The 14504-nt window shown below is 46.2% G+C and overlaps 1 protein-coding gene across 4 annotated transcripts in view; it reads right to left on the bottom strand.

The window, feature by feature from the left end:
- The window catches only part of LOC119393738 (uncharacterized), a 90519-nt gene that overhangs the window by 69865 nt on the left and 6150 nt on the right, over positions 1–14504 (bottom strand). For all 4 annotated transcript variants that reach the window (XM_037660859.2, XM_049416334.1, XM_037660860.2 and 1 more), the window contains exons 3-7: positions 13099–13290; positions 11774–11974; positions 7200–7274; positions 5970–6066; positions 4860–4975 (exon numbers count right to left, since the gene is read on the bottom strand). In XM_037660859.2, the coding sequence (XP_037516787.1) occupies positions 4860–4975; positions 5970–6066; positions 7200–7274; positions 11774–11974; positions 13099–13290 (681 nt within the window). The remainder of the gene's footprint in view (positions 1–4859; positions 4976–5969; positions 6067–7199; positions 7275–11773; positions 11975–13098; positions 13291–14504) is intronic.

The raw sequence follows: 14504 nt of genomic DNA, 5'->3' as shown, positions 1-14504 counted from the left end.
ACCTGCGACGCGACAAGCAACGGCGATGGATGGTCCTCCGCAACAGGAAATCCTGTCGGCCGTCGCTCAAAACTCGCGTGCATGCAGTTGGGCCTTAAAGGGACACTAAAGAGCAAAACGATTTTGCTCGCATTAGTCAAGTAGTCTCACACGATACCAAAAACGCCACGCTTGCTGCGAGAAGACGCTTAATAAGCGAGAAAACGCGCAATAAGAAAATACAGGTGGCGACACCACCTTGAAGTTCCCGCACCATTTGCCGTGACATCACATATTTTTGACTGCGCCTGCTTTGGCCTACGTAGTTCCTAATCGGTTAAATCGAAGTACATTGTCCTCTGAGGGGGCCAGGGACTTGACATAACGAGTTTGTGGAAATTTCGTCGAGCCAGTGGCGCTAAAATACGTTAAATGCTCTTTGAAATCTTTTACGTCACGAATTACAAAGTTCGACGCGAAATTTAAAAATGAAACTTTGATATTGGTTTTCTCCTCTAATAATAAACCTATGGTGGTGAAATAAACTACACAAGAGTTCTCCGAGCACACTTTATCAATCTAAACCAATTCATTGTTTCTCTTTAGTGTCCCTTCAAAGGATTGCAGCGATGACATGGACGACGATGTCACGGTAGCACCCGAAGATCGCGACGAGTCCGTGTCGGCCATAGATGCGTTGGACTACTTGAGGAAACTCCGCATATTCATAGAAAAAAGCGGAACAGTGACCGAAGCGGCGCATAAAAATGAGGATGGTCTAGAATCGTTCGTGACGCAGAGTTTGTGCTGCACCCGTCAAAAAACGATCACGGACTATTTCAAATAAACGTGCCTTGTCTGACGTTCACGTGTGCATTGTTGTGAGAAACGAGTTCAGGGACGTACCGTTGCAGAGGTAGGACGTTTGCGTTACTGAAATTCTATTGTTATGGTAAATTTTTGGGCTTTCAGAATAACGACCTTTCAGAATAACGAACATTTTTCCGCGGTCCCCTGAAAGGGGTCATGAACCACTTTTCCAAGTAATGATCTAATGGCCTCAGTATCGGAGTGTACTGCCTCCCGAATCGATTGCCGCAAAAATTTCTCGAATCCGTCAAGAATCAGCGGAGTTACGGGGGTTTGGCGCACGCTCCCAGCGCTTTCTCTCTTTTCTCGTGCCGACGAGCGCACTGGAAGCTAGACAGGGAGGGGTGGCATGAGGGAAAGAAGTTACGCCAGCGCGCGTCATGAAACGCGATCGCTCTCCCGCTGTGATTCGCTTGCGCGAGTGCGGCTACCGTGTACTGAGGAGTGCGGCGCCGGCAAGTGGCGGCACCCCGCGGCAAGAAGCACATCTGATCCGAACGCCGCTCTCGATTTACGTCGGCTATCGGCCAATAAGCATGCTATGTCTCTTGCGACGTACAGCGGACAGACGCCCCGCCCACCGACGAGAGTGAGAACCGGCCTCTGTTTGAAAAGAGGGTGCCTGGGGAAACGGCAACTTCGCGCTCCGCTTGTGGCCATTACGCGGCGCGCACGACTGTAATATTTGGCAGAGCAGTTCATAGCCGTGTCAGCTTTCCGCAGGATGTGTTTTTTCAATCAGCCCAAGGGGTGCTTCATGACCCCTTGAAGTTTGTTATACCGCCGAGATTTCACTGTAGATACAATGGCTCGGATATACGCTTATAATGAATTTTCGGATATAGCGAAGTTATTTTCATGTCAAATGCGACTTTGTTATAATGAGGTTTGAGTGTATAGCAAGGGGTGGACAGCTTGCCATTCGGGGACAGCGTCCACTTCGTCATAAGCGGGTAGCCTCGCATGAACCTTGTGAAACGCCTGGCGGCAAAGTTTTTGTTCCACTTTTAGATAAAAAGAGATATCCAACAGCTGGCCCAGAAATACTTCCGAGAAAAAGGGCAATAAATACATTGCACCTATGGAAAATGGTTCTGTACCGCGGAAAATTTCGGCTTAGCCGATTTTCTTAGATACAGTCAAACTCCGCTACAACGAAATTCACGGGGATCGCGAAAAATTTCGTTGTAGCGAGAATTTCGTTGTCGCGGAAAAAGCAGTAAATACAGAAAATAGGATATGCACGACACTCTGGGAGCATTTTATTTCCAGAATTTGAAAAAATCGCTTATTTTTGACTGCTTGCGCTTTCGCACGAGCAACGGGAGAATGCGCTGCTCACAGTCTGCGAGGAGCTGCATGGCGACATCGTCGTCATGGGCGCCAAGAAAACTACGTAACACGTCCAAGGAGTCCATGACCTGCGATGCGGTCACTGCCGTCGGGACCATCGGAACACCATGCCCGACTTCTTCGTCGTCGGATGAATCGGCGGCGGCGGCGCGAGCACTCTTGAAGATCTCGGCATCATTGAGCTCCTCGGACGTCCGCGTCGGCATTTACGTAGTCGCTCAATGCTACGTTCTCAGGAACAATGCCGGCTTCCTCGAGAGCTGCCCATGCTGCGGCCGTTGTCGCGTCTTGCGCCGGTCCAACGTCGTCGGCAGCTTGTGCATCGTCACTTGTACTGCACATCTCTTCGGGTCGAAATCCCGCGTGAGCGAAACAGTTCTTGACAACTTCACCCCGCGTCGACATCCATGCGGCTGCCAACATTTGTACAGCCATGTACAAGTCCACTTTGGTGTCGCGGCCATGCTCGGTGTTCAGCAGGATTCGCTCTATGAGTCTTGACCTGTATGCGTGCTTCACGCTGTTGATCACGCCTTGATCTAAAGGCTGGATCAGCGAAGTGCAGTTGGGCGGGAAAAACTTCAGCTCAACGTTCGTCAGCTTGACGTTGCCGTCCAGGCGCTGAACAATTGTCCAGCAGCAAGCAAACACGGCGGTCCTGCCTTTTCATCTCATTGTCAAAAGAGACAAGCCAGTCGGTGAAAATGACCCGCGTCATCCACGAACGGCTGTTCGCGACGTATTTCACTGGCAGGTTTTTCGTGCCCTTAAAGCACCGCGGCTTGGCGCTCTTGCCGATGACGAGAAGGGGCCGCTTGTCGGACCCGTCCATATTTGCACAAAGCAACACGGTCACTCGTTTTTTGCTTTGCTTACCTCCGTGGCACTGTTTTCCTTTGAAATCGAGCGTTTTTGCTGGCAGCATTTCATAAAAAAGCCCGGTCTCGTCCGCATTGTATATGTCGGAGGCAGAGTACTTTTCTACGATGCTGGCAGCATTCGTCGCAATCCACGATGACGCACCGTCAGAGTCTGCCGAAGCGGACTCCCCGCACAGCACTTTTCCGACGATTTCGTGGCGCTCTTTGAAGCGGTTGAGCCACCCGGCACTTGCCTTGAAGTTCTCGGCGATGCCTAAAATGCAGGCGTAGTTCAGTGCCTTCTGCTGAATCATACTGCCACTGATTGGTATGTTCTTTGCCCTCGTTTCGCAAAACCAGGCATACACTGCCTTGTCAAGCTCTTCGTGGGCTGGCTGGGTCGTCTTCTTGCGTTGAGCAGATGTGCCCGACGCTAGCGCCTTTGAAATACTCGCCTCGGATTTCAGAATCGTCGACAGCGAGCTTGGCGAGATACCGTACTCTTCCGCGATGAGTCCTTTTTTCTTCCGGCTGCTGCCGCGGCGATGATTTCCGCCTTTTGCTCGAGCGAAAGAAACTTCCGTTTCTTGCTCTGTGGCGCCGCCATAGGCCCTGGCAACCGTAGACGAGATCGAGAAAAAAAAAGCATGGGTCGTAGCTGACGAAGCGAAGCGTGCAGGACCAGCGAGCTAACTGGGCGAGGACTAACGCTGCTGGGTTCGCTTGGTCGACTTGGTGCTCGCCCACTAAACACGTGTAAAAAAAGGCACACGCAAAGATGGCCGAGCCAGCAGCCAATATCCAACATAGGGATTCGGCTAGGCTTCGGTCGGCCAAGCCCGCTGGCTGTCAGAGAATGTTGCGCAGCATCGTTGGCATCGTCATCAAGCACCAACGATGGCGTCCCCCATGGCTATGGGTGATACCCCTGGCTTTGCAGCATTCGGCGGATTACATGCGACTTTGGTGCGTTTGCGACCGTTTTAGCTGTCAGAAAACGAGGAGAATGTTTAATGTAGAATTTGAATGCGAGTCAGCTGATAGGAATTCTCCGTTAGAAACAACTCGGGGGGAAAAAACAAAGTGGTCAAATGCACAGGACAACCGCTGTCATGTGTACCTTTTTTGCGCGCCGTTTTTTACGATGAAAATTGTTGCTACTATATAATTTACATTGTTAGAACTTATTAAAATTAGTTAGAGTGGTTCAGTCCGAGTGAGATCGAGTGACTTGTGTCCCGGGAAAATTTCGTTGAACCGGGAGAACAATAAAAAAGTGGTTCGTTGTGGAGGGAGTTTTAATACATTGGGGCCTATGGGATGCGGGCGGGGAATCGAAAAACCTTCGTTGAAGCGGGATTTTCGTTGTAGCGGAGTTCGTTGTAGCGGAGTTTGACTGTATGAGAGTCAACAAAATGCTGGTGAGAAGGGCTACTTATAGTATTGCACTCAAGAGCCTCAGTGGCACCAAGTGACGCTTACCCCACTGTTAAAGCAGCAGGAAATGCAACGCAGAATCTTGTTTTCCCTTTTCTGATAACGTCGCAGTTACATGTTGGGTACAGAAACCTTCAGGGAGTGACTTTCCAGTAGTGTTGCTGTCAAGATTTCAAAATGTTATCTGGCAGGACTTATACTCAAATCACGTCTTGAGATATCAGAGTTGGAGTTATTGACAGCTTACTGTATCTAGTTTAGAATCTTCACAAACATAGAACGAGTTCGCTTAGGAAGGCAAGTATTTTGCGAATGCCCTCTTCCAGACTACACTGGCAATGTGAAAAATAAAAGGCTCACCGGTTTCGCTTGAGGTGGCTGAGGGGGCTGAGTGACTTGTAATGGCGCCGAAGCGATGTTGGCTACCACTGGAGAAGAACTCGGCACAGCAGCCACAGTGGCAGGAATACTCTTGGCTGTGAAATAGAAGAAAGGGATTAGTTTTAAGAGCACCAGAATTCATGCAATGAAGCTTTGGTAAAACTGGCAACAACAAAAACACGGCAATGCTTGGGTATACACAGCAACAAATGAGAATGTGACATACAGTGCAACCTTAACATAACAAAGTCAGTAAAAATGGCACTTTACATTACGTCGAAACATCACCGCATTGAAATTCAACCTTTCGTAGTAATTACAGTTAAACGTCAACGTAACAAACTTCTATGTAACAAAATTCTCAATATAAGGGAGTACAGTAACTTGAAGGGACCAAGAAAATATCAGGGCGTCGTCTACCGAGTAGACCATTTCTAAATTCCCTGAGTTTTCCAGGTTTTTCCCTGAGTGTTTTTGCTGAAATTCCCTGAGTGAAACAGAACTTTGCTTTATATCAAGATGGGCAGACACCATGTCGCTCATAGGAGCATAGGAGCCTGACAAAATGCGTGATAAATGTACTGCTAGGCACTGAAGCTATTTTGGATGTGGCTGTGGCAATTTGACCACTTGAGCGGAATAAAAAAGCAGGAATTCGCTTTTTCAGACTGCCCGATTTTTCGGACGATTTTGCGGTCCCTGGGAGTCCAAAAAATCGGATGTTGACTGTAATGAACTTTCCAAGCCACCGCAGCAGTCACAGGCAGTGATGTGGACCTCAGTAAAAGCTGGCACCCGCTACTTTGATGACACGGTCCTTGTCTTTTTTTTTTCCCCATTTTTTTTCCAGCAGGCTTTTTTCTGAAGCCACCTCAATGATGCATCAGCAGTTTCACAGTTCTGACACCTTGTCCTCGACTCCCTCAACACAAGAAATATCAATAAAATGGTACATTTTCTGCATGCACTTAATTTTGTTTTTGGACTGCCCAAATTTTCAACCATTCTCTGCGTTCCCAATTTACTACGAAAAATAATTTGATTCTAGCATGCCTCTACACTTCATCTCAATATCAGCAGCCCCCTTACCTGGTGCACTGATGAGGACTTGTGCATTTCCAGGTGCAAGCAGCATACCAGTGCGAGGATCAAACATCAGATTTAGTAATGTAGGGCTTGGTGCTATCTGCAGTGTGGAAAAATAAACAAACAGAGATAGCGTTCATACGTGCAAAGAGACTGAAAACCCTGTCTGCCACTAAAATAATGCAAGAATGATATTAAGCACTGTTTCTTTGCTTGCAGTGGAGGCCCCACATCTACACTGCAGTGGTATCTGTTCATTAATTAGTAGAATAGCCACTGCCCTACACTAAAACGTGATGCATACAGCTCCCACGACAATGGTGGCTAGCATGTGGATTTGTCTGAACTCCATGCCTGCAGATTCAAACACCCTGGCAACATTGTTCAGCACACTTCACTCACACACACTGGACTAAATCTGGAAGAAATCCTATTTTTGTAAACGAAAGAAGCCAATCAGATGTATAAACATTATAAACAGTTCACAATGCACTACTGCACAGGAAATGAGGAATCCGTAATAAGACACAGCCATTTGAAGCTGCAGGGATGAAGTTTAGGCAAATCCATGTACTGACAACTACCATTCAACTGCTTTGCTTGAAACCCTTATACACACTAGCGCTACAGTTGACCATCTGTAGGAAACTCTAAGATACGATGCCCATGATTGATGGATTGTGTGCAGAAGGTACGTTGACGATTATCTGTAGTGAATGTTCACATTCCTGCATGGCTCAGTAGTTGGGATCACTCGCTAGTGCACTGCTCGGGCCATTTAAAATCACAGCAGAAAGTGAATGTTCCATGCTTTATCTGTTGTTTGCAGGGAGTTGGAAAAAGAACTCACAATGCAGCAATGCTAGCAGCCTGTTAACAGCAATGTGCCTTCATCGTTGAAAAGAGGGGGACAAGCGCACAAAGGATGAAACAATTTCCGTTGTGCCTTCTTTGTGTTCCATTTTATGGGCTCTTATCGAACTTTTCAACGATGATCTGACCACAACTAGCACAACTGTCGGCTTTACTGAGCTTTTGTTTAATATCAGATACGAAAAATGACGAAGCGACAACATCAGTCACGCTCATGAAGACGACCATCATGGACCCTTTTTATGCTGAATCATTCTCCCCATTAGCTCTCTTCAGGCACAGCACATCTATGGTAGTAGCTGAAGAAAACACGCAGACTGAAGCAAATGAGAACATAGAGTTACTTGAAAAGTTACCTACCTTCACTGGTGGTGGCACATTGCTTGTGTTATAGGAATCCTTTGGACAGCAATAGATGAGCTTGGCTCCTCTTGCCTAAACAGATAGAAAATAAAAAATATCACAGTTTCAGCAGCCTCGCCACACTTTATGACAATTTAACGATAATTTAACCACCAGGAAATCCACTGTTTTGTTCACGGTTACCATGCGTGTATCTTTTGTAACGTGTTGAACTGTGGTGCTTTTTGTTTGACTTATTATTTTGCAATTGTTTCTTTTGTATTTTTTTACAGTTTGAGGTGTATATACCGTATTTTCGCGATTGTAAGCACCCCCCCCCCTTTTTTTCTGTGAGCATGGCGCAGTCAATAATGCCGCCATGCGTGCTTTCTCGCTGCTAATCTCGGAAGCCATGTCTTGTGTTGCTATGTTCAGACAAGAGATGGCAACACAGAAGTCGGCGGCGCTTGTTAAGTGTGGCAAATCCGGACAGGTTGCGCTGGTATCGCATGTGCGGGGTCGCGGACGGGCGTACGTTGCTTTGTCAGTTGTTCGTTTGATAGCCCTAACGGCGGTATGAGTGCGAAGAGGGCTTCCTACAACTTGAACTTCAAGCGAGATGCCATCGCATTTGCTGAAGACAAAGGCAACCACAGTGCTGCAGCGGAATTTGGCGTGGATTGAGCCTGCATTATCAGGTGGAGGAAGCAGCGGGACCAGATTTTTAAGGGCGTCGCGACACGTAAAAAGTTCACGGGAACGCGCAAGGGCCGACATCCGCAACTTGAAGAGGAGGTCTGCGAGTTTGTTCGCAGCGAAAGAAACAGGGGCTTTCCAGATGAAAGCGATCGAGATCGCGAAAAGAATGCAGATTCCCCGCGCGGTGTTTCGTGCTAGCTGTGGCTGGGTGGAGCGCATGATGAAGAGGAATGTGTTTTCTTTGAGGCGCCGGGGTGACTTTGAGGATGAACTCATTGCTTTTCAGCAATACGTCATGGATCTTCGCAGACAAAACTGCTACGATCTCGGCCAGATCGGCAACGCCGACGAGACGCCAGTGTTCTTTGACATGCCGAGAGCGAGCACTGTGAATGAAGTAGGAGCCCGGGAAGTTAGGGTAAAGACGACAGGATACGAGAAGCAGCGTGTCATGGTGATGCTGTGCATCACAGCTGACGGCCGTAAGCTTCCCCCCTACATAATCCTGAAAAGGAAAAACATGCCAAAAAATGAATCCTTCCCAAAAGATGTCATCGTCCGAGTGCAGGACAAAGGATGGATGACAGCTGAACTGATGGAGGACTGGATCCGAGTCGTGTGGCAGCGGCGGCCGGGGGCACTGCTTGGCGGACCTTCAGGCACGCGATCTATGCTTCTTTTAGATGCATTTCGCGGCCACCTTACCCCGGAGGTTAAGACCAAGCTGCAAAAGAGCAACTGTGACTTGGTCGTCATTCCAGGGGGCATGACGCCAGTGCTACAACCCCTGGACGTCTCGGTCAACAAGCCGTTTAAGGCCCACCTTCGACAGGAGTACGAAGAGCGGGTCCGGAACTCCGACCGGGAAAAAACGCCAACGGGAAAGCTGCAGAAAGCGTCCCCGTCACCGATAGCTACGTGGATTTCGGACGCGTGGAAGAGGATCAAAGTTGACGTTGTCGTCAAATTGTTTAAGAAGTGTTCCATCACTAACAACTTAGATGGCACTGAAGAAGATCTCGAGACCGGCAGCTCAAATGGTGCGATGGACTCGAGTTGCTTGAGTGGTGCAACGGACTCCAGCGGCAGTGAGAGTGACTGACCACAGACACAAGTGGTGGGTTCACTGCCTGCACTTATTTTTAGCACTTATTTTTATTTTTACTGTTTTCGAAATAAAATGTGATTTCTCACACCCATCTCGTTGAAATATTGCCGCGAAAAAGGGTTGGGCCGTGCGGTCATTTTTTTCGATTTCTCGAATCTAAGCAACCCCCCTCACTTTTAGTATCGCGATCGTGAAAAAAAGGGAGTGCTTAGAATCGAGTAAATGCGGTATGTATTGCCCCCCTTGCTCAATGCCCCCCATGGGGCCTGTATGGTACCTTGAAATAAAGTAAAATAAAAATATTGTAGCAATTATACGGCAGCGTTCTTTCACGTACATTATGTTCTGAAGGCCAGAATTTCTGCACACTATTTTCATAATTACGCCTTTTAAACTGAGGGCCTCAAAATTCGGGAGGTTCGCTGAGCTTAAGAGGGGAGGAGGCAGGAGGAAATTGGGGGGTGACCACAAACTGCTCTTGCGCTCTTGATGTTACACAGCAACATCTGAAGCTGCTCAGAATGGCAGTTATTAGATGAATGAGTTATTAGATGCTTCAGGGCTCATATAGTCACCAGAAATGACCTGTGCATGAGTACAATTAAGAAATGCATACTAGGCTCCATTATGGCCTCATGCACAGGGCACACAAGATATGCCTTGTACAGTACTCACGGATTCAAACGCGACATCAAATCTTTTAGTTTAATGACTTGTACGCACAATTGCTCAAGATAACCATGTCATGTCGGGACAAATCTGGTCTCTAAAGACAATGTTGGCTCTGATCTATACATTCCAAGTCGAAATTACGCTGATATCATCCGAACTGAAGACGGCAGGAACGAAGACATGTGCATTACTTAGCCCTAAATTATCCTATTTAAATCCGTGAGTACTGTACATCTTGTGCTGTGCCCATATCACCACATCAGAAACAGCTCTGAATGGTTACCAATACAGTTATTATATGTCTTGATGCTTGTACTGTGACCAGAGATGGTGCACTGTATAAATAAGGAATACATATGACATGCCCTGTGACAATGGCACCTATTCACTCTTAAGCATCACTTCAATATTTTTAATATACTTTATCACATACCATGGTTGTACTGCAGCAAAGCAGACTTAAGGGAACCGAGTTTTATGCAACATACTTTGCCTCACGCACACTCGACATACGTCTTCATGTGAAGTCAACTGAGTTATGACAAAAGTGCTTACATACAAAGAGTTTAAATTTATGTCTGACTGTCTTTTAGGTTTTGTGGCTCTGTCCATATAATCGGGATGTTTTGTATGGGCGGCTGACGGGGAATCGAAAATTATTCGTTGTGGCAGAAATTTCATTGTAGCGGTATTCGTTATAGCGGGATTCGACTGTATATCACGTCCCTGTGAAGCCGCCCCCTTGATACCGAAACCGAAATTGCTGTTTTAAGGCAGCAGTGTTAAAAATGTATTCCATGCATTCCCGAGCACTCCGACACTCTTTTTAGGGTTCTTGACACCCGTGTTTTTATTTAGAGCCACAACCCGAAAATATTTAAAATTCGTGTCAGTACTCCTTTAATGTAGTTAACTTGGGTTAGATCTTGAGGCCATGAGTGAAGGTAATGGCAGATTTATAGAGATGTGCGAATAGCAAAATTTTGGGTGCGAAGCGAATTCGAATAATAAAGATTGAGTGCGAATCGAACCGAATAATTTCGAATAATTTTCGAATATTTCTCAAACATTTTTCGAATAATTCGAAGTGAAATTACAGAAAAAGTTGCAGAGAATCCCTAAGTATGTGCTTGTGAGATAGCAACATGAAAGTGTTTCTTTTCGCTAGGTTGATGAAGCGCTGGTGGGGTCATATTTCATATATGTAAATGATTTGGTGCAACCAAAGTGTTGCCGACAACACTTTACACGTGACAGGCAGAGATGCCATTTCCTCAGCCTCTCCTTCTCTTTCAACTTCTGTGGAAGTTCAACTGATGTGGCAGACAAGGGTGTGCTCTCTTCAAGTCCAGAGTTCCAAATTTGCCTTGTAGACTTCGATATATAAGAACATCTGAAATTTTGGATGCTAAAAAGCTTTGGCGTCAGATTTTTCGGTCTTCCTGCCCAAATTTCAGGTCCAAAACAGCATTAATTGAGCCCCCAACTCTGCCACATCTTTCATCTCCATATTGGAACCAGCGTTTTCTTGAGTTAATACATTTGCGGCCGTAGCGGAGCTTGAAAGGCAGCTTTGCCGTAATACGGGGGTGTGATGAGGTGAAGCATATTGAAAATGTAGGGACCACTTTTAACCGGACTTTGTCTCTTAACTAAGTTCGACCGTAACGGAGCTTGAAAGGCAGCTTTGCCGCAATACGAGAGTGTAATGAGGTGAAGCATATTGAAAATCTGAAGGCGTCACTTTCAACCGGATGTTGACTGCATTTGTCCTTGGCAAGTTCGAATAGTTCGAATAGTAAAATTTCAGTGCGAATCGAATCGAATAGCAAACACTATTAGAAAAATATTCGAAATTTCGAATATTCGCACACCCCTACAGATTTATTAAATAAGAGTCAGTAAAAAACAATGTTGATGACCTTTGTATGAAATCTGATTAAAATGTATTGGTTTGGTCCAAAGAGATTAACATCGCTTTCCTTCTCCACTAAGGTGTTTCTTCTCAAATCACAGCTGCACACTTCATTGCCCTGTGAGACGATCTAGCGAAAAGGAGCATCGTGGAGAATCTTATTGGCTGACTACGCCACGAGTGAGTGAGGCTCCTCACCCGAGCTTCGTTGATGCGACGCATGCTGCGGTTGTAGGCATTCTGGGCAAGCATGTGGGCTTCCCGCTGAACTTGCGTCAGGGGTTCGTCCTCACACTCCAGTACAAGGGGCAATGTACTTGCTGTGCTGTCCACAATGCAGCGCACCAGTGTTTTTGCAGGCTGTTTGGCTGGTGCTGTTGCTGCCGCTGGCTTCAGCATCTGTGACAAAGGATGTGCATGCCTCAGTGAGCCAGAGTAAGAAAAAATGCAGCCTTGCCACATGTATGGGGCACTGAGAACACTATACAAGCAGTGAGATTCAGATTTTCAGCAACTGTCTACATTGGCCACAAGACAACCCCTAACACACTGTTTTCGGTGGATGCAGGCTCTGAACAGTGCTGCCATGCCTGAAATAAGATGAAGTGACCACACACCTTAAATAGCGCGCGCGCGCGCACGCGCACACACACACATGCACACACACACAAACACAAACACACACGAGAGAGAGAGATAGAGAGAGAGGACGATTTCCCCCCGAATTGCGGAGATGGGTATTTTAAAAAGCCAGGGATGCTGTCTTTTTCTCGTAATTATGCTTCAGCACTTAAAGTAGCAGCGTGAATGTAAAACTTCAATGCCAGAGAAAACGAGGGATAAACAAGATCCTTTTCTCGTGTCAGAGTTTTAACATTCACTATGTTACTTTAAATCTGTCCAACCAACTACCTCAAACCTGCATCCTGCATATGCAGAGGTAAATTTCCACAATGCCATTGATCCACATCACAACACAGCTAATGCCATACTTAGCTTAAGGACATCAAGACCCCCAGCAACCCCACATTAACAAGCAAAATTTGCAATCAGCAAACACGATACGCTTTGACGGGCTTCCCACCCAAAAATCTTGACCCCAATTTTTATTTATCCATACTGTTAGCATACATGCCAAAACAGGGGCTGTTCTATCGGGCACATGTACAGGATTTTCAATAATCAATACAAACGGGGAAGAGAATTAATGAAAAAAAAATGCATTGCGTGCAACTGGGTAAAGCATCACAATGACTACGTTTGTAGAAAAATTTCTAACTCACCACTGAGGTCAGCCTTTATGTTTAACATCCATGGGCTAGCCTCTACGTTTAACAGTTGGTCTGCACGTCCAACAATATCGCTTAAAGCCAATTTCCAACCTGTCTTAAGGCTGATCTAATATTTTTTTTAAAGTTCACCGAAGCCTTCACTATGAAAGCAGAGAACAGGAAACACCTTTGAATATCTACTGAACCGCCACCAAATGAACTTGCCAAGTCGCAATATGCAGCACAGCTTACCATGTTTGTGGGTGACACCGGTAGCTTGGCGAAGGAGCCTCCTTCGGCTCGGACTTCGGCAGCGAGGTCAAAGTCCTCGTCCGAGTCTGCCCCCTCGGCAGCAGAGGTCGCGGCCAGGTTGTACTTTCTCACCGTGTCTGAGATCTTCAAGGCGGCCACACGAGCAGCTCTTCGGGAGGGCCGACTGTTGGGCTGCGCAAGTTCTCAGACTGTGACACAGGTTGCTGCCAGCTGCATCTTCGTATATGTCTTTCCTCTATTACTTTTGCTCGATGTTGAGAGCCAAACCTTAACTAAGGTGCACAAATACTGAATTCATACTAGTACAAGATGTAAACCTAGGAGGGCCGAAAACCATCATTTTCAACATCCGCGAAAGCGAAATATGAATGAGAGTGAAAAGGCTAGATGTGAGGAAACACACACTAGGCTGGCTCTTGGTTTCCAACAAGCATACTTCCAAACTGGATTAAGTCTCTACTCATTAATATTGCACAACAATCAGTGCAGGGTTCATACAGGTTATATTAAACTTGTATTAAAGCAGCCTAGAACACTTTAATCAACCTTCTGCCTGCCACAGACAGGCTGCTACTGAATGTGGGCAGCCATATTGCATTGTTTACGGTTTAGTTCTGTTGGAATCGTGAAGAGATGGTAGTCACTGCAGCCGGCAGAGTCATCTGCACTGTAAGACATCTTCCAACTCGTACAACAATCACAGAATGCCACAGCAATAAATTTCATTTTAAACGGTGCTCATGTTTTTAGCACAAGGAGAGCAACGTAACACTGGTAGGAAGCCAGCACAAAAGCAACAATGTTTGTCTAGCTCAGCTCGCGGTGCTGTGTTCATGGCACAAAACAGAACTCATGCCAGTGCACTTATGCCAATGCATTGTTTCTAAAATGGGGAGTTTGATGAAGCAATACTAATCTACCAAATAAAGCTGACTCCACAGTTGAATTTAGGCTGCTCTGATACCGAAACTCCAGTGTTTCCAAGGAAAGAAAAAAAAAAGAATTCCACAATTTTCAAGGGCCTTGAAGACAGACATCCTATTATATTTCAGACATCTTTAAGGATTTCGAGGACCTGCACACAACCGGTATGGTTTACCGGTTGCAGCCATGTTGCGCAAAGATTGCTAGAACACGCTTATAAATGATAACTCTGCAAAGCCACCCATGCGATTTTTACATGAGGACAGGCCTCCATGTTTTTACTTATAAGGCTCATCTATGCCACATTATGACAAACTCTTCAGGAAAAAGAGAAAGTACAGGGGGCTAGACGAAGCAAAGTGAAATTAAAGCACACCTAACCATGCCATTTAATACCATGCATTACAAAGGAGATTGTTTATCGTTTAACATTTCTTGCACGCGGTGTAGGTACGAAAAAG

Source organism: Rhipicephalus sanguineus, chromosome 5 (assembly GCF_013339695.2).
Source record: "Rhipicephalus sanguineus isolate Rsan-2018 chromosome 5, BIME_Rsan_1.4, whole genome shotgun sequence".
Taxonomy (NCBI): Eukaryota; Metazoa; Arthropoda; class Arachnida; order Ixodida; family Ixodidae; genus Rhipicephalus; species Rhipicephalus sanguineus.
The sequence above is the reverse complement of the archived record's forward strand: the minus strand, read 5'-3'. Positions and strand labels throughout refer to the sequence as shown.